Below are 22,792 nucleotides of genomic sequence, written 5' to 3'. Positions count from 1 at the left end.
GCAAAGTTCTGCAGAAATTATCCAGGGTGCAGGGGATGTCAAACCAAAGTGGAGACAAGAATGTTGTATTGCCCAACAACTCAAAGGAGCCCAATGCAGACCCAGGACAAGGCAGAGGGAAGGGACACACTGAATAGGGAGAGAAGTACATTTCAACTGAGCTGCCAGATGTCTGAAATTCCTATGGAAATATACAGTATTCACTCAGACAATAACTCTGGGTAGAAGAAAAGGACTATCTGGTCATATGCCAAAGAGATGATGAAAACAATGTCTAAAAATGCATTACTGGGGATGTAACAAACAAAGACTTTTTACTTGTCTAGAGAATGACCCTGATTTTTAGAGTACATAACTTCTTCAGGTAAGAATAAAAGCTAAAGCGTCTTGTGCTTGTTTTGATCATGTACCTGTACAAATAAATATTTCCTCTGTTCTCAGGATATTTTCAAAATAGAAGCACATTATGCCTTTGAGGATGCTTGTTTTCCATTTTGTACAGAGAGCACGGGAAAAGCATCCTCTTCTGCTCAGACTGTTCAGTTCTGCTAGTATTAGCTGGGTGTGCCCCACAGGCACTCTGTGCTGTGCAGTTAATCCTGCAGAATGTCTTGCTGGAGTACCTGTGTGATTTCTTCTTTTTACTGTAACCAGGAAACTAAACTAACTCTGATTTTGTGATCTTCCCTCTCCCCAGTTTCACAAGTGCTGCTCTTTGTGATAAATCCAGCCATCAGTAATGCTTCTTCCTTGCTAGACAGCATCCTGAAAATAATAATGATGTGTAGAAGACATTAATGCAAATGTGAAAAGAAACACTGAAACATTATGAATGCTCCCTAGATTTGAATATTCCAATTAGTAGCTGTATCTGCCATGATAAAGAATCCACAAGACACAGGGCTTACATGGCTGAACTATGGCACCTCATAATATCCTTTGATGCATTTAAGACATGCATCACCATGGTACTCAAATAACTCCATGGTTGAAATTTAATTCAAACAAAATACTCTGAAGAAATACTTTAGAGTTTTTTAACCTCTATGACAAAAATCAATAAAACCCTCTTTCTTCTTCTACAAGATCTTAGTGAGTGGCAAGTGAAGACAACAACAGAATAGGCAGAATGTAAGTCACAGAATATGAATTCTTTTTGCAACAAATGTACTTAGGCTGAAAATACGTGACTTACCCCATAATTTTAAGGCTTTGTCTGTCCTCCTGAGGTAAGACTGGGGGTTGGAACTAGATGATATTTAGGGTCCCTTCCAACCCAAACCATTCTATGAGTCTCTAAGAGTTTTTCTCAAGAAATAACATCAGGCTAATATTAATAATTTCTGTATTTATTAAAAAATAGTAATTTGTGTACTGAGTACATCTCACTTATGGAAACAGTCACTGCCTGGAAAATCTATGCTTACTTCATAATAATGTGTTTCAGTTTCCTTAAAGGTATTTATGTAACATTAATTAGAGATCAAAGATAATCTGAGGGGCAACACTGGGTATGTTATTTAAGGATATACTGTCTCAGCCTGAAAATTAAAGTGTCCTTGAAGAACTAATTTCAAATAGTCAGATGGAAAGTATGCAGAGCCGATAGGAACCATAAAACACATTATCAATAATCTTCACTTATAGTTTGACCATACAGGATTGCAATTTACACTACTTATATTGTGAAGGTAAGAATATACCTTTTTTTTCCCCCAAAAAACATGGCATATTTTTGATGAATTGAATTTCAGATTGACTAGAATAAAAATCCATCCTACCTGAGTATACAGAAAACAAATTCTTTATCAGTAGAAAAGAACAAAAAGTAATTTTGAAAACTTATTAGGAGAGGGAAATCCTGACACCAGTGAAGCTGGTGGAGTCCTATCAGTAACTCGAATGCACTGCTGATTTAATGTAAGCAGGCCAAATACGAGTAAACTATCAAAGAATGCAGAAGAAAACCTGACATATCTTAATTACTGGGAAAAAAAAAAGGTGAGTATGTTATTTTACTTTGAACTACTATGTGCTTATTGTATCTTGAAATATTGCATGCACGCATTATAAAACATTGAGAATGCTTGTGAGATTTTTATTTTTTTTTTTTTTTTAGAAAGGGAAAAGCAGTTGAAAAAAGCTCTTAAGACACGGCAGTTGATCCATGTCCTCCTCATGTGTCCATATGTTCTTCTGGTTATCCATGAGACAAAGTGGGATTACAGCTCTGCAAAAGAATGAGGTGCATTTGTAAACTTCACAGCTCAAGGTGAAATGGCCATCAGTCCACATGTATAAAACTACTTGCTTCTAGAACTAGTTCAAACAGATGAAAATCCTCCATACAAACCACCTATTCTTTCCAAATGGGTTCCTTCAAAGCTGTGTCATTGCCTATAAATAACCACTATCATGTGAAATCTAAACCTTTCTGCCAGTAAGCAAGCACTGAGAAGAACAATGTATTATGCAAAATTAAATCATATGAATCATTTTGCAAAATCTGATTTTTAAGTGGGTACAGGCACTTCATATATTATTCAAAGAACAGAAACGTTCCCTTACCTATCACGCTATATTTAGGATTTTTTTTATGATGGAGAAATAAAAGAGATGAAAGGATAGGGGAAAAAAAAAAGCAGTTACAGAGAGACAAAGGGAGGCTTAGTCCTAAAAGAAAAAAAATAAAGCAAAGTTTATTTCTAGGTGTCCCAGCTAATATGATGTACATAGCTATGGACTAGTAGATCATGTCATGGATTATTCCTTTTCTCCCTTAAAGTGCAATTCTTGGAATTGTGTTGTTTGCAGGAACCTTATTTTTTATGTCAACAAAAATTGCATGGTTTTACCTCTTCTTCTTGCAAAAAATCCCACCTCTCCCCACTCTAAAAATTAACCACAAGGGTTCAAATGAAATACAAGCTCCCCAGTGTATTGCATTTGATGGATGATGCATTTTGAATCAAACCTATCTTTCCACGTTTGATTTTCAAGCAGCTGTTCAAGGCCAGGCTGCACTGACCGGTGCTCAGCCTCCTGAAGGAGCAGCCACAGAATCCAGATCTGGCCCTGGTGACACCACAGCCCCCTGAGTGCTGCTCCCCAGTGTCTGGGCACAGCCTGTGGGATGGGGAATGGGGAACTGAGGGCTGATGGACACAGAACATCCTGAGCTGGAAGGGATCATCACAGTCCAGCTCCTGTCACTGCACAGCAGGACCATCCGCAAGAGTCACCACGTGGTGAGAGCATTGTTGGAACACTTCTTGAGCGGCCAGCCTGTGACCACTGTGACCCCTTCTTCCCTGGGGAGCCTGTTCCAGTGCCCAAGCACCCTTTGGGTGAAAAACCTTTCCCCAATATGTGACCTAAACCTCTCCTGACAAACCTTCTCCCATTCTCTTGGGGATGACATGTTATGACACGGGGTCACGGAATCAAACCCCCACTTGCCACTGTTCTGGCCCTGGGGTTCCAGGAGCCCTTGGGTCTCACCCAAGCTGTGCTGCACCTCGGGTACTGTGCCCAGTTTTGCACCCCTCAATTCAGGAAGATATTGGGGTGCTGGAGCAAGTCCAGAGAGGGGAAATGGAGTGGCTCAAGGGTCTGGAGCACGAATCTTAGCAGGAGCAGCTGATGGAGCTGGGGGTGTTTAGGCCCCTGGGAGGGAAGGAGGCTCAGGGGTGACATTACAGCTCTCAACAGCTGCCTCAAATGAGGTTGTAGCCAGATGGGGGTCGGTTTCTTCTTTCAGACAACCAGCGACAGGATGAGAGGACACAGTCTTAAGCTGCACCATAGAAGGTTCAGGTTGGCCATTAGGAAGAATGTCTTCACAGAAAGGGTGACTAGATACTGGCATGAGCTGCCCAGGGAGGCGGCTAAGTCACCGTCCTGGGAACTGTTTAAGGAGAGACTGGACGTGGCACTCAGTGCCATGGTCTGGTTGTCACGGTGGTACTCGGTCACAGGTTGGACTCGATGCCCCTCAGGCCTCTCCCGAGCCGATCCGTTCCGTGGCTCCGCGGCTCCAAGAGGAGCAGAGGGAGGGAGGGAAGGAGGGCGGTGCCGCCCCCCGCCCCTGCGAAGGCGCGAGGGGGAGGGGGCAGGGCGCATGCGCGCGGCTCCCGGGGCCCGCCGAGCCGCCCCTGCCTGGTGCGCGCGGACGGGGAGAGTGTGGGCAGCGGTGACGTTATGACGCCGCTCTGCGCGTGTCGCCAGCCGCGCGACCCACGCACGGTCCGCCGGGCTCGTGCCTGCTGCTCCAGCCGGGCCGTCGCGCGCGCGCGGGCGGGGCGGAGGCGCCATCCCTCCTCCTCCTCCTCCTCCTCCTCCTCCTCCTCCTCCTTCTCTCCGTTCTCCTCCTCCTCCTCCCCCTCCTCCCCGGGTCCCCTCTCTGGCGGCCCGGCCCCTTCCCCTCGGCAGAGCGGCGCCTCCTCCTCCTCCTCCCGCTCCCGGCTGTGCCGGACAATAGGGGCGAGCGCGGCGCGTGTCTCCCCCAGCGCGGCCCCCGGCCCTCCATGCGCGGCGCCGGGCAGCGGGGCTGACAGCGGCTCCCGCCGGCGGCAGCGCGCCTGAGGGAGGGAGCGGCGGCGGCCGTGGGCTGCGGGCCGGGACTCGCCGCCCCGGGCGCTGACAGAGCCGTCCCGCTCCGCCGCCTCCCCCTCGCTCCCGCCGGCGGCTCCCGCCGGGCTTTGGCGGCGGCGGAGCACAAAGGCGCGGGGCCCGGCGCGGCCCGGCCCGGCCCCTCGGGGGGCGCGGGGGCGGCGAGGAGGCGCCGGGCCCCCGCGGGGCTTCGCCGCCCGTCTTTCCCCGCTGCGGCGAGCCCTGCGCGGGCAGGTGCGGCGGGCGAGGCCGCTGCCCCGCGGCGGGCCGGCGCACCGAGGCTTCGTCAATGGAAGTATGTTACCAGCTGCCCGTGCTGCCGCTGGACAGGCCGGTGCCGCAGCACGTCCTCAGCCGCAGAGGGGCCATCAGCTTCAGCTCCAGCTCCGCTCTCTTCGGCTGCCCCAACCCCCGGCAGCTCTCGCAGGTAGGCACTGCCGCTGGGCCCGCCGCCCTTGCCCGCCTGCCCCTCAATACCGGCGCGGTGGCGAGAAAATACAGTATTTAATATTTTTATGACTGGTTATTGCCGAGGTTATTTATTTAGCATCACTTGCGATGCGGACGTTGAGTTCCGTGGGGTTTATTTTTATTTCTACAGCCAGTGCGTTATTTTTTTTTTTATCCTGTAATTTTTAAGCTAGGACTGTTTTTTAGCTCTTTTATTAGCTTGGGCTTTCTTTGAAGGGTCCAAATTTCCTGTGGGGTTGCCAAAAGCTGCAGCGACTTTACTGAAATGGTGAACATGCACTGCAGTGTTTTATTTGGGATGCTCTGCTTTTTCTCTCTCCAAGTATTGAGGCTTGGCAATTTGTCTAGAAGAAGACAAAGATCCTTGGCTTTTTCGTTTCCACGGTATTGCTCCCAGCCCGTATTACATCAGTCACAATGTGAACTGTACTGTATTTTGTTTCATCTGATTGTGCTGGAAATAGTGTGAAAAGGGTCATTATAACTCTCAAGACAAAAGGCAGGTTTTTCTTGTGAACACTGCCCTAAATTTCTGGATGTGCGTTAGTATGGTTTCCCAGCACCCAGTGATAAAATTATATTCTGGCGGAAGTCTCTGGAGAAAATCTGGAATTATGGTGGAAAGCATATGTTTTAGTGGAGTCAGCCCGTTTTGGCTTCGAGGGATTTCCTATGTCGAGATTGAAAGGTCTGTTTCAGCTGTGGAGTATGTTGTCCTTACAAAGATGTTGTCTTTGCATGTGTAATGGTAATTTTTTGTTCTGTACGTTTTTGGTGTATCTTATTAAGTTATTCTACTTTTTTTTTCCATGACTTGCTGTGCTACACATACGTCTTAGTAGAAAGTACAGGGCTGCCAGTCGCTTTTGGCTTCTTCCCCTGTTCCGTAGCAGTGGAGCTCTGTGTGTGTGTGAGCATTAGGCACATGTATGTTTGGACAGGAAAAATCAACAAAATACTGTGTTAATGACCAGGAACTTGAATGCATGTGGAAACAATTATTAGCAGGCAGATGAAGATGAACATATGTTGGCAATACTTCCTTCCCTGATATACATGTAATAATTGCCAAAAAACTTTGGTTTTATGGCAAATTAATTTTCCATGGCAAAATTAATTTTTATGGCAAATTTAATTTTATAGCAACCAGATTAAGATCTTTTCCATTTGTACTGCTTGTTCTGAGCTGTACTTTGTGATGGTGGCTTTTCCATATATATAAAAGTCCTCTTGAAGGTCCAACATTTCGTTCTGTGGAGATAAGAGTCTCCCTTGTTTGAGGCATTCGTGGTTTTCTGAAAAGGAATGGGCAAAATGGTCAAGGTGATACATTGTATTTCTCTTTGTATGGTCTCCAGAACAGGTGATGCATGAAGTGTACACAAGCTTACCAAATTACATCTGGTATTGACATTTAAAGTGCTTTTTCGTTAACTTTCAAGCTTCTCAATGGATTCCCTATTTTCTGGCTAGTATGCCGCTCAAAGAAGAGGTACTTGAAAAACCTGTGAAAAGAGAAACTATGTGTGCTTAACCAGGTAGTATTTTGTCTGCATAAACCAACAAGTGACCAAGTTTATGCAGTAATAATAAGGAATTAGGATATTTAAGTGAGGAAGCCTTTGCTGTTATCTGACATCTGATTAGCTTTTACCTTTTTCCTCTTTCCTTGAAGTCTCCTGCGAACAATAGGATGTGAATAGGTCTGCCAGACCTACAATCACGGGCTGGTGTAAATGATGGACTAAGAAGCATCCCCAGTGAGATTCGTGATTCTGTGTAACTTGTGAATGTAGCTTCACCTTACAAGTCTTTTGTTAGACATTCCAGTTTCACTTCTGTCTAAAGAGCACTGAACCCTTAGCACTTTGTCATTTTCAGTCTTCTGCTCCAGCTAGCTTTGAGCAAAAGGAGTAACGCTGGAGATATGTACCCAAGGAGCTGGTATGTACAGCCAGCATTTTACAACTAAGAGGCATTTAGCAGATTTTCTGGGAAAATGTAAGGCCTTGAAAATTACATTCCCACTTACAGATTAAAAATGACTTGACATAATTGAGTCATAAGATGTTTTAGGCTTATCCTTCCAGCAAGAAGGTATTTTATATAGGAAACATATATGAGATTAATGCACACTACATTAGACATAGCATTTAATTGGACAGTCCTAAGCAGGCAAATATTTATCTCTTAATTTATTAAGTAGAATTTCAGTTTTGCTGAAGTTTCTTTGTATGGATTCAAAATGTTTTCAAAATTCAAAACATGTTATTTTTTTAAAGCTTAAATAAAGTGGTGCTGGAAATGACCTCGAGGATTCTGGTTTACTCCTCTCAGTCCTAGGAAGGATAAATTGTACTTGCAGCATTATTGGCAGATGTTTGTCTAATCTGTTTGCTTAATCTATTTTTTAAGATATAGTCTTATGGGATGCAGTGAGTTGACATAACTCATTATTGCTGAAGGTTAAAAGCCCTGACATTGGGCACGTGTAATTACTGCTTCCTCTATGCCATCTCTGATGCTTGTCAGGTGTTTGCTCATTCAGTTCACTAAAACAGCACAAAACTAACACAAGCAGGAAATTTGGCAGCTTCCTGCCATCCCTTTGAATAAAAGAGGCTTATTGAAGTTTTTCAGAACTGATTTAAAGGAAAAGATGGCACCACTAGACTTTTGAAAGTCATAAAAGCTTTAAATATTAGAAATTACTCAATCTCACTAGTCAACTGTTCTTAATAGTGCTTAACACTTCTTGTCATAAAACAATTCTTTCTTAATACTGGAAGTCTTAGTTGTGGTGATTTGCACCTTTTACTGTATGCAATAAATACAGAGAAAGGCTTATTCATTTTTCCTTGTAGTTTTCTTTTATGCATTAATGATTTCCCTGTAGTCTTAATTTTTGTCAATTTCAAAGTCTTTACAATAAAAATAATAAAGGTAACATCTGGAGGTTATTTGTGATATTTATTGTTTAATATTGTTTATTGTTCCAGTCAGGTGAAAAGCTGCTGTTGTATGGGTATATACAAATGTTTCAGTTAATAATCATCTTTAAATATGAAATAATTTTAAGTGCTATTGTTAAAAGCTGGTTTTGAGGGCATTTGAATGTGTGAGTGTTGAAATTATCAGGATGTTTCACATTGATGAGATTTGAATTTAGGTTCACTATGAGATCAGGTGGATGTTAACTAGTACCTTGGATCATACATTCTGGGTGTTCATTCCATATATCACAAAATTATGTTTTTCAAATTAAAGCTGAGCTTTCAGAGAACAATTTTTGATTTATTGCCTCATCTAGTTTTTAACTTGGGTTGTTAATAGAAGTTAAAAAGTTTCTAGAATTGTACTTAGTGTGAAAATTCTTAGTCTTTGTTTTTATGAAAAGGAATTTATAATGAAAACCACTTTACAAATGTAGCTGCAAGCTACTTGTAGATTGCCCTGCATTGCACTCCCCCTCACCCCATGTTGAATTGACATAAACATATCATAAATGAGTAAGAAAACTTTGGCCTAACCTGCTATTTTTGACTCATTCCCATCTCTCTACTTTGTAACTGGTTCTGCAGTCTCTTTAGTTCCTCCAAAAATGGCATCAATGGTATCTAGTAGCAGTGTCTGAATAGCGGTAAAGACCTAGCTTTAGGCTTTCTGTTTTTAAATGATTGAAATTGATGATGACAAAGAAAGATACGTCCTGATGATGAAATTGCATGAAGAGGGAATGGAGCAAACAACAGAAGACTCCATTTGAATCTCAGAAATGTAGGCGCCCTCTGCACCCGAAGTGCCAAGTGCTGCTGTGCACCAGGCAGTACCATGGCCTGCAGCCTGGTGTTCAGTAGCCCAGTTCATGGCCCTTCTCCTTTGCATCTCCATTTCATGCACGTGAGCAGTGCAGTGTCAGACTCAGTGACTCTCATACCTGAACAACAGATTGTACATCACACATATGGAATCCTATGGAATGAAGTGGGGGGAAAAGTCACTAAGAGCAGCTAGAAATGTACTGCTTTGGTTGATTCTTCAGTGAAAAGTGTATCCTTCCACTTTCCCAGCATTAGCAAAGTGCTTAGACCACCTTTTTCTGTGTCACTGTCACCTTCTTCTTGTCGCTGTCACCTGATGTGATCCAAATGTGTTTTGCTCTGCACGTTGCACGGTAAGTTAAAAGATGCAGTTGAGAGGAGTATTTATATGGCCTGGACATAGACACTGGTCTTTAATCCTATGGTTGCACCTTTTTGCTGAGAGAAGTGTTGGCATGACCTATTTTTCCATTGCAGCTGCTCATTTCTACTCCTGCATCTTCCTCTTAGTTGTATCAACTTATATTTTTTCCTTTTTTTTTCTTTTTTTTTGATCAGGTTATTTTTCAGCCATGGCTGACTCATAGTACAGTTTCCTAAATGATTGTGACTGTTAGTGAGGTGGAAGCAGCACACCACAATGCTAGACTAGGAGTAGTGAGCAGTAGAGCAGCAGAGGGAATGCCTTACATTGGCCCTACTACTGAGTGTGAAACCTTGCCCTAAGCCCCTTTCTTTTCTCACCCACCATTTTTCATAACTTTTTTATAACATTTTCTATACCTTTCTAATCCTCTTCATCAGTGCTTCTCAATTGCTGGCTCTTTCATTAGATTTTGCCTGCCATTTCCCGTATCTCTACTGCATGAATAATTAATGAGTTAAAATAATGAAATAATTTTCACATTGTGATTCCTAGCCTCTGGAATTAATTCTGTGTTGCTGCTCTGCTTGCCATTCCCTTCATCTTGTATTTATTGTGTCTGGTTGCTGAGATTGCATCTATTCATATGAGAGGGAGAGACTGATGCTGACTCTACACACAGCACAGACAAGTTCAGCTTGTGAGTGAGGCTTTCATACACTACAGTAATTTTATGTGGCAGTTCATTTCTAAAATGCCCTGAGTTTTATGACCAATTAACTTTTTCATATGTTCTAGTGTAAAGCAACATTGGTACTTCATTCAGCAAAAAGGTCATAGCAGCTTCTTTCATGGCCTATAATTGTCTATGTAAGATCTAAACAGAATAATAGTTTAAAGTCCCCATTAATTAGATTGTCTTAACTCACCAGAAGTCAATTCTCCTTTGTCCAGATTGTGTAATAGTATGTTTGTGCTTTGTATGAACCTCAATTTTTAGATGCTATCTTTAAAGAGAAATTGATTTGAAAAGAGAGATTATAGCTATGTGCTCAAGTTGAGAAATACCGAATTTTAACCATAAAACAATTTTACAAGAAGTCAGCATTAGTATATGAATATTCAATATTCTATATGAACTAATTATATAGTAATTGCAGGCAAGTACAGGTTGTTGGATTTCAGAGTGTTTTCTGTGGGATGTCTGTTTCAACAGCTTTCCTGAAAAATTCCCTATTTGCTAGGTAAGTGTGTTTTTCTAGGTTGGATGAGAAAAGCAACAGTGTCCAAACTCAGTTAATTCTGAGTCAATAAGCTTAGTTTTGAGTTAATAACATATCATAAAATAATGTAATTTTTCAGACATGTCTATTCTACAGTTTTGGAGCATGAAAAACAATGCTGAGGACACATCTGCATTATGAATATTTATTTCTTTGATTCTTCTATTTTTGAAAAGCCTACAGTGGGAAGAAATGCTGGTGGTTTGTTAGAACAGTTCTCTATCATGTCAATGACCATTGACCTTGTTTTCTTGTGTTTCCCTCATCACTTGGTATCTGCAACTTTTCACTGGTTTTCTGCTGAAATTGTAGATTTCTACCCTAACTCAGTAATTTTCTTGCATTGGAGATCTCAGATTCATGACTGCATTTCCAAGTCGTGCTAGGTTATGGCTCATATATATGAAACACCTTTTGGATTGGAGTGAACCTGTTGTATTTACTTTTGTTCACTGCACCTGCATGGGAATAATGAGTAATTTGACATCTCAAGTTAGTTTGATGGTTTGCCTTTTTTTATTTTTTTTTTCTCCCAGAAATGTGGAACCAGAGTAGCTTGGTTGTCCTTTACTATGTAAATATTTGTTAACACATGTCAGTATTTTCCTCATGTGAATTTATACAGCTGTGTGTCTAAGGTGCAGATTCATGTATCTTATGATTGAAGGAATGTAGTGTGTTCTGTTGGAATGTCTTTTCTTTGTAAATGAGGGCATGAAGATGGACAGGCTAAAAATTGGAACCTTAATCTTGGTGGTCATATTACATAAAGCATTTAGTGTAAATCATAATTTCTGTGCATTCACAGCTGAATGAAATGTTCAATTCTGCTTGAAAAAAGTCTTTTCAATAAGCAAGCACAAATACATGGTGTGGGCATGCACATGCATGTAGGGTCTCACAAGAAGTGTGTGTCTGGGACCAGGAATTGAACACAGACTTCTCAAGTTCTTGTTCAGAGTTATGCACAAAATCCTCACTGGAAACCTTGAAGGAGTTCAGGTTTCATCGGATTTGAATTTTTCTTCAGTTTGTTCTGATTATGTCATTAACAAGTAACTGCAGTGTAAATAACCACCCTGTGTAATCCAGCAAGGCAGCCTGCCAAAGAAAAAATGTCTTCTTATAAAAATGCAGTTATGGGAAACTAGATTTAGGGGTTAGTTGGAGTGTTGTTTATTTGTATGTTTGCATCCTGGCTGTATTGTAAGGAATTTGTAGCCAAATATTTTGTTTTCTCTCTAGTTGAAAGTAGATTTGTGGCTGTTATCTTGCCTTCCCTGCCCTCCTCCCTTCCATACCCTGAGAATTTTTTACTTCTGTTACAGCAGCCTGACTCCTGTTTTCCTCCCACTTCCCCCCTCTTTGTACACCTTTGATATGGCAATCTGATTTATTATCTTCCTGACCACACTCCCACAATAATTATAATTAGAGATTCCTGGAGTCTGCTTTTTATCACAAGGTAGAGGGTGAATTCTTTTCTCAGCTTGTAGCTGAAGTTGTGAAGGAGCCAAGGTTTGCAGCAGGCCTTCCTCCTCTGCCTGTGTGAGCATCAGAAGGAGTATGCAGCAATGAGAGTCTGAAGAAAGGTCTGTATTAGTAGAATATTTGACTATTTCTTCCTCTCCTCTCTGCCAGATGAGATATGTGGAAAGACAGACACTGTTTCCTTTACCAGTCACAGGGATTTTTTCCTGTTTCTCCCCCCATGACGGATATAGCTGGCGTCTACTCTGACTAATAACACTGGATATTTAATACATGTGAAATACAGCCTGTTGCCCCCTTTAGGCCAGGGGTCAGTTCTATCCCACAGGGTAAAGAAAATCAAAGGAAAATTTAAGAAACTTATTCCAAGGCTGTGAAGGAAAAATCACAATGGGAACTTAGACTTCAGTAGGTGGATCAGCCTTGGAACAGAAAGGATTTAGAAACTGTGTGGAATTTCTGTCTGATGTGATGGCTCTTAGTTGTCTTAAGAATGGAGGTACTTGTGGTGTTGGGATGATGGCAAGCAACTTACTTTCCTAGGGACTCAGTTATATCTAGATCAGAAAAAGTTAACACTCTGACAAAACCTGCTTTGAATAGAATACTCTGGTAGTGGAGGAACCATAGCTGTCATGGCAGGAGCGGCACTGGCCGGTGTTGCTTCTTGCTTTGTGTTTGTAACTAATGCACCCCCAGATATTGATGCTGCAGTTGATCACATGCACAGGAGGAGGTTTCATGTTTAGTCAGGCATGAACTTGCACTTCCATTTTCTTAAACTTTCCAGTAAAGTTCATGTGCCACAGTAATCTCTTGAAATATGTGTGTGTGAGACAGGGGTGTGTGTCTTATCAGTAGTGCCTTGTCTTCTCTTTTGCAATGGTAAAGTCCTGTAACCAGTTTTCAAAAAGCCTGTAGTGCTTAAAATTTCCTTGATTATTATGTGTTGAATTTTAGACTTCAGCTGCAATAATTGAGCTTTTTCAGGTTTTGAGAAAAAAAAAATATCGGTAGTTTTTTATAGCTGCAAACATAGTGTGAAACTGCTAAATAATGTCTGTATAGGGATGGTAAAGGTCAGGCTTTTTGATGGCATTGTTTATTATGAGATTTAGACTGTACATTTGTAATGGAGTTCTGCCAGTGTTCTGTTTCTTCTGTTGTGAAGTCTGAGCTACATTTCTTTTAATATGGCAATAATAGGAATTTCTGCACTTTACACTTAATTTAAACAATATATTTAATAAGCTTGTCCTAACTTCTTTTCATTTGGACAAAAATAAACTGATTATATTTTTGTCCAGATAAAACAGTGTTTAGCTCACAAATTGGTAGACAAAATGGTAAAGCTTTATTGCCTGAATTAAAACCAAAAAATAATCTTGAATTTTTAACCTTGAGAAGCTCATAATGTCCCAAATGCTAAAAAAATTGTTGTCCCCTCAATATTTTTTCCTTTTCTTTCAAAAAGGATAATGGTTGTCCTTTGCATCTAGTCCTTCTGCTTATATCTTTGTCACTTGAGATTATTGCAGGAGTTTTGCAACCTACCATAAGTGAAGACTAGAAATCAAACCTAGCAAATTGCAGGTACTAAATTCCTGAAGTTTTGTGTTGGGCTTGTACTTTGTGATCTGTATTGACTTTCAGGTTCTTTGAAGGAGGAGAAGGGCTTCATCTCCATAAGGGTGTTGAATGGTTGAAGCTATGGTTACCTTGTGATTTTTCTTTTCCTTGTGATATTGTGATGTTATTTTTGCTATGTCCTTCCATCTTAAGTTCAGGCCTGAAGGGATTTTTTTGTTTGTTTGTTTTAATTAAAGGCCTCTGGTTAAAATTCTTCACCTATCACCTTTTGATACAATAGACTGTAAGTGAAATAATCAGCTGTGCACTACGATGCTAATCCGTTTTCATGAGCTTTTTAGGAAAGATGATTTGAGAGGATTAGACAAGGAGCAATTATTCATGATTGGCTGAATAAATAGAAAAGACAATTAAGACTAATGAAGTTTAAGACATTTCTCATCATTCTTAATATTGTTGCATTTATATGAGAACATGGGAAAGAAGCTATATGCTGAAAAATTTGATTGTTTTGGAAGCAATTTGTGAGTCAGGAGATCAAATTTTTCTCTTATGCTGTGCGTGGGTGACAAAGGGTCTGGTTAAGGTGGGAGAAGAGAAAGGTCAGTAAGGCTAGAAAATGCATCTTGAGCTCATTTCTCAGTGTAATAATAAATGTTGCAGAAGGTTTTTGTTTCTAACACTCCTGAAATTAAGATTGTAAACGTTAAGTACAATGATTTTTGTGTTTAATGTGTCATGAGAAAGAGAAGGGCAGTTTTTTAATTCTGCCTTGACATGTAGTAATGCTGCGCTTGGTGCTTGGAGAGGCTTTGTGGTTGATGATTATTGTTGACAGGAGCCATAGTTTTTATTACTAATATTATTTTAAATGGAAATTCTTTTTCAGGTATGAGTTTTATTTAATGTCTGCAGTCATAGTTCCAAGGTGCTTTTGGTGTTAAATGTAGAGGCAGTATTGCTTGCACAGTAATTGCTTTTAGCTGCCTATCTTTACTCCTGCTCTAGTGCTGACAGTTGCACTCCTCTGACCCTGTGGAAAGCGGGTTTGCTGAGCTGCAGCAGCAGAAAGCCCTTTAATTTTTGTAGCAGTAATTTTCTGCTCATTTGTCTCTCCCTGGTTTTCTTGCAGGATCTGAGGAGTGTTGGCGCAGGGGAAGGAGCAGGGTTTTGCGGGCAGAGGCCACCCAGAGTGTGTGGCAACCCTGACTCAAGTTGTTTCCATTGCAGTTGGAGGAATGTCCAGAACAGCTGAACTGTGTGGAATTGTTTCACTTTCTTGGCAAACAAGAGTCGGCTGATTAATTCCTTGGTGCTGTTCAAATTAAGTAATGCACGGTATTCAGGTATTTAGTGTTTCCGAAGATGCGTTGTGCACTCTGTGTCTTTTATATATTATTATTCACATGGCTTCAAAATCTGTAATTTCATCTTTATTAGGTGAGTCCATGGTTCTGTGTGTTTCAGGTATTAGACTTGGCTTGTTTGAACACTTTAAAAGAACTGTTGATAACTTTTGAACAAATTGATTGTACTTGATTAAGTACATTAAGTCAAAATAATTTGTGGAGTTGGTTTTTTTACCTGTAAAACATCCAATTTCAAAATTTGGGTTGTTTGACTTCAAATTATGAACAATTTTGGTTTTCTTGTCTGTATGAGCAGTGATTTATAAATAATGTATAAATGAAAGGTTGTTTTCCTGTGAAACTGGAAATGTCTTTCCTCTCTGCATATTTTTAATGAAAAGTGTCTATGGTTGCTAGAGTTTATAAATTAAGTGTGTGAGAACATGAGGCTCAATCCTGTCATTTGTCTTTGGAGAATTGTTTAGCATACTTAAAAGGCTTGCTAGTGTGTGTTTGTATGTGGGAGTGAGTGTGTATATATATAAATATATACATATGAAAATAAATATATTGATATATATGAAAATGTAACTGAATAAGGATATGGTGGGTGCTGTGTAGGTTCAGAAAAGTGTAAAAAACAGTATTCATTGTAGCATTTGCTTCCATGTTGTCCTGTCTCCATCAAGTCACGAGACAAAATTATATCTGCAAGATAACAATTTTGGTGATATTTGTTGCTCTCAGTTGATCTTTTTGATCTTTTAAGTAAGAAATTTTACTTACTAGATTGCTAGCCTTTATCAGTTATAGTGAAGTTTTAGAAGCTTTTGGTCAGAATGACACGTTTGTTGTACAGTTGGGAGTGTGTCAGGATGATGTTGGGATTCTTCTTCTTAGTCCTTTTGGTTTTCCTGGTTCCAGGTTGCATGTTGTTAGATATCTCCTTCAAGCTTTGTAGAGCTTGCCCTGAAGCATGTCTTAGGCCAAGGACAGTCATACCATAATAGCTGTTCTTTATGTTACTGAGTTGCCAAATCAAACAAATCTGGATTGACTGTGCACATGTGTGCACAGTTGTTCAGCCATCCATTTCTGCTGAATTCAGTAGAGATCACAGTATGCTGATTATGTTGATTGGCAGAATTATTTTGAATTGTGTCCTGAAGTGCATTCAGTCCTGTGGAGGTATTTGTGTGTGGGTTCATTAGAGGCCTGTGGGGAACTCAACCCCTGGCCTAGGAGCAGTGCCTTGAGCAAGTTGGGATGGCACATGCCCAGAGTCTGCCCAGAGTAGCACCAGGAGAACATTCCTGGGAACTGTCAACATACAGGAGATAAAGTAGGCCATACTGCCTGATACCTTTGCTGGATTGTGATAGAGGAGAATGTGATAGAGGAGAAGAAGCTGCAGCAGTAAATGTATTGGCTTCTATGTCATGCATGCTGGCATTTGACAAGAGAATGGATCAGTAGCAGATGATGGCTCTGCAGCTGAAGTAAAGCTTGAGGATGGAAAAGGTGATGTGCATGGCTGTCCTCTCTTAGTAACTTTTCATCTCTGCTGTAGAAGGTTGTGCCTGAAATCTCCTTTGTAGTATTTGTGAGAGCAAAGACTGAGGATTGACAAAAGTCATTATGAGAGATGTGCAACCAGTGCCTTTTGGGGTTTGTTCCTCTTGGGAGAAGGTGAAGATCAGATAATTGTGTGACGTGCATGATAGCAGAATATTACCCCGGCATGAGATTGTTGTGAAAACAATGTGGTTTTGTTGAATGCACACATTGATCCACATTTGTTTCACCCATTGTATCCTCTTCCCTCTGCTGCCTGCTTTGCAGCATTGCTTTCTTTGTGTTTGTACATGGTGGCTTAAGCCCAGATACAGCCTCTCTAAAACCTTCCATGAAAGTTTTAGGTGTCTTTATGAGGCCTGGTGCTTCACTTCACTCTAAAAGTGCCAATGGAAATATTTGGGAAATAAAGAAGATGGACCTATTGTGAAAGGATTATTTGTTAGAATAATATGTTAAAAGGTTTTAAGCAGGTTTCTGCTCTTTAGGGCTTCCACTGATCAGTGCTTTGGGAAACAGAAGGAAGTGGCTCTTGTCAGTAAGAGAGAGCTGTGAGCTTTTAAATCTTCCATGGACACCTAGATGTGTGTGTGTGTAATAGTGGTGTATGCTTTCATCCCTGCTTCTTGTGACCCGAGATTCTTTGCATGTGAATATGTGCTGTGCTGCTAATTCTCTGCAGGGAATGAGAAAAAAAAAGATAGTGTGCTGAGTATGGCAGCACCTGCACAATAGAGGCCCCCAGTGAGGCACTAGTTGCTGAGTTACAGTTTCCAACATTGAACTTGCTTCTCAGTTGCTTCTGCAGTGCCTCTGTATTAGTTTTTTCATCTGTGTTGAAACTTTCAGTGCAGTGTGACAGATTTTACTCTTCTGTTCCAGTGGTCTTTTAAGCCTCTTCTGTGTCTTCACAAGGATGTGAACAGCTTTGCACGTGTCTGGTCCGTGGTGTTTTCTCATAGGTTCTGTTATATCTCTGCCTCCAGGTTGGGCCCCCTGTGCTGCTGCCTTGTCTCAAATTCCAGCAGATCCAGGACTGCTGACTGCATGCAGCTGGGATAAAGGGGCCGTATTTGAGGTGTGCCTAGCACATAATTCACCAGCAGCTTCAGCAGTCCTGCTTCTAGATGGCAGGCTGACTTTGGGTGGGTGCAGGTATGAGAACCGTACTCTACCTATGGGGTGACAGGATCTTTCAGTGTGGCTGTTCAAGTGCTTAGTAATTTGGAAAGAGGAGTAGTTTTACTTGGGGTTGAAGGGACTTGAAAAAGGAAGGGCACAGGGAAAGAGAGAGAATCCTGGTTTTGGAAGTGGGCCTCATTCTACTGAAAGCTCAGATGGAGACTTTGTTTACAGTTTCTACTTTCTGTATTTTTTTTTCTGAAACCATACTCTTCCTTTCACTGCTGTCTCAATGTCGAAATCAACCAGTAGGGAATACAGACCTGAAATAGCTTACAAAGGGAGACTGTGGAAATGTGATTTTGTCCTTAGTCCACAGATTAGCAATTGGAAAGGGTTTGGCAGAAGTACCAAGGCAATGATATCCAGAGGAAGCTTCTGATATGGGTTAATTAGACCCATGACAAACTGAAATAGTTGTAAGTCAAGTTTCATCCTTGAACTGACAAAACTTGGTTATATGCAAAAAGGGAATTAATATCATATCCTGTCATTGCAGTACTTTCTCAATACTTTTTTTTTTTTTTTTTTTTAAATATTCAGTCCCAGGCATCCTGCAAGTTTTCACTGTTTTATGAGTCCATGGTCCTACACTTTCTGTTTCAGGAAAGTGAAACATATTAGTGACAATTCCTTGGTGCATTCAAGACTGTATTGTTTGAGTTAAACAAAAATGGAGATTTGCAAAAATGGAGGTGAAATGGTTGTGTAGTTAACATAGGTAATTAGTGAATGGATTATGTTTTTTAGTTTTCTAGTATGCAGGTCTAACCCTTATATATCGAAATTTTTTTTTCCAGTTTGCATTTCTGAACTAGGTAGTTACACTTACTTGGCTAAAATGTGCATGGGTTGTCTGCATTTTAAATCTTTCTCAGTACTGTTCTGAAAAATAATGCTGCAGTAAAATTAAGTCAAAGTACTGTTAGACCTCTGCTCTACGGCTGAGAAACAAAGATTGTAGGTGAGATGAGGGATGTGGTTTTCTCTGCCCTAAAAGCAGTGACCTCTCGTGTCCTGTGTGATCTGGTTGAAAGGCACTGCTGAAGTGTCCGTCTCCTTCAGCATCTCTGTTCCAGCCTCAGCTACACAGACACACTGAAGTGCATCCTTTCACTTAGATGTTTTTGGAATCTCTCCTCTTTCATAAATTCCCTTTCCTTGTCTTACTGGCTCTGCTATAGGCCATTTTGCCTACTGTAGAAAATGGGAGTTCTGCTCCTATACTTTAGAGGGGAAGAGGGACTCGTGCTTAGAGAAGAAGGGTCTGGTTAGTCTGTCATCCTTCATGCTGCTGTTTGAGATAGAAAAGAGTTGAGCATGAAGGCAAATACTCCGGGCTCTGAGCATGTAAATGGGGGCCCCAGAACCTGTAGTAGAGAATTACTGGGGCACATTCTGCAATAAGCATTAGTGCTGGCCTCTTTAGTCTTACTTTCACTTTTAACTGCAGTGTGTTGCTTTTTCACTGAACGAAATGAATGTGTTTAGGCTTATTTGTGAAAAATTGCTATGTTAGAGAAGGACATGTCTTTGATGATAGCTTTTTTATGCTGTATCTCCAAGACTTTCTAAGCCTCCAGCAGCAATCATGGGTTATTCTGATTACTGGGAATGTTTTTTGCTATGGAGAGCAACATGATGTCTTCTTATTCTGTTTTAGATTAGAAAGCATCTCTGGTTTTAAAACGTTTTCTTAGTAATTCATAGACATTAAAATACTCTTGGCATGGCACACAACTGCATTTATCTTTCATGAATGTTCACCTTCCTGAGTATATTTCAAGTATTTAAGTATCAACTTATTATTTGACTTTTTAGTAACCATTTTTAGGAAAGGACTGTCAAGCTGCTTGCTTTTAAGGATCTCAAGCAGTGTTTGAATGAAACTAGCTAGTGGACAGATATGTAGGATCTGTGCTCAGTAATGCTGAGTCTTCATCATGTGTGTAAACTCCAATAATCTATCCTTCTTACTCGCAAGATGAAGCACATAAATTTAGTATCTCCTACTTTCTTGTCTAAGAATGTTGGTTTGTCTTTTTTTTTAACTTCACAACTTCAACTAGAATTTATCAAACGAACGTGGTATTTAGAAGTGTGAGCTGTACTTTTTGATATTGAATACACTGAGGTAAAATATTTCAACATTATAGTTAAGGAGAAAAAAACCTGGATGTGTAAAACTAGTAGGAAGGCCAGGCAAAAGGCATAGCTGAGTGTGTAATTGAAAAGGAAAAAAATATAGGTGGGGAAGAGGATTTTCATGGGTAGATTTTTCACATACTTGAGAGAGGAGTTCCTGTGTAGTGGTGTTAAGAACTGTACATTCTTTACTCTTGTCCTTTGATTCATTGTAAGGGTACAAAGGTGGCCTAAGTGCAGCCCTCTGGCTTCTGTTGGCAGTGGTAAAGGGACAGATGAGGTTATTGATTCATTCTCTCTGTCAGGCACACACTTCAGCAAGAAATAAAGACATTAAAACATGGTATATGAGGATGGACAAGTTTTGGAATGAAGAAATTTTGGAATTTAGAATTTTCAGATTTGCTATTTTAAATTGTCCTACAATCATCAAACTATGGCAAAAAGGTGCCTTCTTAAAGATGATTAAGGAGTTTTAGGTATTCCAAGAGCAGCTCTTGAGGCTATGAGGCACAAATTAATTCTAATTAGCCCATGGTGGAATGTGTCATTGAGGTTTTAAAAACCTGTTCTATATGGTAGATATCCCAGCATGTTTTTCAAGATGTTTCACCATGTTAAAATCCACACAATACCACCTGGAGGGTTCTTCTTTAAATTGCCAGTCTGCTCGGTGATGTGTATCTCCAAATCCAGCTGACAGCTCAAAGCTCTGAACATCTGCAGTGACCACATTACATAAATGTGCTGGCACGGCTGTCGGTTCCTCCCACGCATTCAAATGAAGCTGCTATGGATGTACTGTATCTCTTTAATCAGCTTTGTCCGGCCATCTAGGTGATTTGTCTTTGGAAATGATGTCAGTTACTTAAGAATTTGTGGTACCTCATGTATAGGCAAGGAAAGTGTGGTTGTAAGAAACTGAGCAGGAAGAATGAAAGCTGAATAACCTGGTGATTAAGGTCCTTTCTGGCAGATGAGACCTCCATGATGCTTTCAGTGTTTTGTCTCTTTCTGAAAACTGTTTTCAGGGTATGCAGGTAAGTGAAAAAAAAAGGGAAAGTTCTTTCCTGAAGTGAACTTCCAGTCTGGTAATTTTTGGAGGTGTCTGTTACTTGTTGTTTGGAGAAGTGAAGTAACTGATTTTATGGGTAGTACTATCTCTGTTGGTGTTGTCTGGATTATAAGGATGGCCATGCAGAGAAAGTGTACAGAGCAGTGTTCCAGAAATTGTATCTGGACTGACAAATGTAACAACTCCAGTTACAGCTTGAATATTTTTTTACTAAGAGTTTCGAAGGTCACATAAACTAGTTAAATACTTTCCTCAGAAGTTAACCCTTATACCTGTTACATAATATGATGAATTCAGAATGATTTAAATAATTTTATTTAAAAAATGCTTTTTGCATCATGGCAAATAAAAATTATTTTTGTATCCTGTTGCTTTCATTCAAATACGATAGGTGAAGCATCATAATTGCAGCTATTGGAATTTACTTTTTTTTATTCCTAGGCTTTTATTCTTAGTAGTGGAGGTCAGCTGTTATCCAGTCCCTCACTTTTTAGCTTTTATTTCAAGCTTGCATGTTTTCAATACCTTAATACTTAAGATAAAATTCTCAGTATTTCTGTGACAATTAACTTCTGTTAGTATTTTTCTGTTTCTGTGAAAAAAGTGGAAGTCTAATGCCTTTAAATTGTAAACATAGGTAGATGTTGTGTCATAAAATTAATGGGTGATTTTTATGTTTTCAAATGTTTTGTGCTTTTTAAAATAGGTTTTTATCTTATCCATTCCATTATGACCAAGTATATTATTCTGATAGTATTTTGACATGGTTTGGTGCTATTCCTGAAAGCAGTTCCTTGATAGAAGATTTCTAAGAGACTTTGAGGATCTTCATTTTGGGGGTGGCTGGGGGATGGAAAGAGCCTTGCTAGTTAATGCCTGACTACATCTTTTCTGTATTGTAATGAAAACCTTTTTGTGGATATTAATGATGTCAGTTCCATCAGCACACAGAGTGTTCTTTTGCCAGCACAATAAAGAACCTAATGTAAAGTCATCACACACCTTCAGAATCTGGCAGCCTTGACGTCTTGGAGGCCTTCATTGTGTCATATGAGTTCAGCTGTGGGCAGTTGATTGTTGCCGAAATCTAGACAGGAGCGTGAGGGGGAAAACAAAGAAAGATGTCCTACTTGAGTTTTGTAGATTTAAATGGCAACTATATCAAGATACTGCAGATAGTTTTATCAGTTTGTTAAAGATTGAACTGTCTTTATAGGTACTGAATTATCCTTTTATATCAACACATGGAATGGCCATGTTACTTCACTGGTAACAATTACAGAATTGATTTGCCTTTAAGAAGTGTCATAGTTCTTGGCTATTTGCAAAGCTCAGGATACAATCTGTATAATGCTTGGCATTATGCACTTTTTAGCTTTTTTTTCCTCTTGATTTGGTGATTTTTTTCATACTTTAGTGTTGAATACTTTTTGGTAGCTTGCCTGTCAGTTTTGACCACAGTTACAAAAAAGTGGCCTAGAAAGCAGGATTGCCTTCCTCCCAACTGTTTGTCCGTGTGTCCTCCATCCCACCCCATACATTTTGCAGAAACGTGTATTGACAACAAATATGCCACGTTATTGTTAGCAGGACGGTTGTCACTCGAAGGGACACACTGTATGCCATTGATTTGGTCTGATGGAGTTTGACACCACCGGCATTTTGGAAAGAAAGGGTCTCTTACCTACATTGAGATCAGGCATGTGTATATCAAGGAAATGATGCAGCTGGGATTTTCTGTTGGAGAGAGGGGTTTGGAATCAGAGCAGCCTCCTGCACACGTGTAGCAGGCTTTGACATGCACGGCTTTAGCACATACATGGAGGCAGTTCCCA

At 40.4% G+C, this 22,792-nt stretch overlaps 1 protein-coding gene across 3 annotated transcripts in view; it reads left to right on the top strand.

Moving 5' to 3' along the window:
• Positions 1–4,888: 4,888 nt before the first annotated feature.
• PDE7A (phosphodiesterase 7A) overlaps positions 4,889–22,792 on the top strand; it is a 78,265-nt gene continuing 60,361 nt past the window's right edge. For all 3 annotated transcript variants that reach the window (XM_074551673.1, XM_074551665.1, XM_074551654.1), the window contains exon 1: positions 4,889–5,038. In XM_074551673.1, coding sequence (XP_074407774.1) covers positions 4,901–5,038 — 138 coding nt within the window. In that variant the 5' untranslated portion in view covers positions 4,889–4,900. The remainder of the gene's footprint in view (positions 5,039–22,792) is intronic.

Source organism: Zonotrichia albicollis, chromosome 1 (assembly GCF_047830755.1).
Source record: "Zonotrichia albicollis isolate bZonAlb1 chromosome 1, bZonAlb1.hap1, whole genome shotgun sequence".
NCBI classification, from domain to species: Eukaryota; Metazoa; Chordata; class Aves; order Passeriformes; family Passerellidae; genus Zonotrichia; species Zonotrichia albicollis.
The sequence above is the reverse complement of the archived record's forward strand: the minus strand, read 5'-3'. Positions and strand labels throughout refer to the sequence as shown.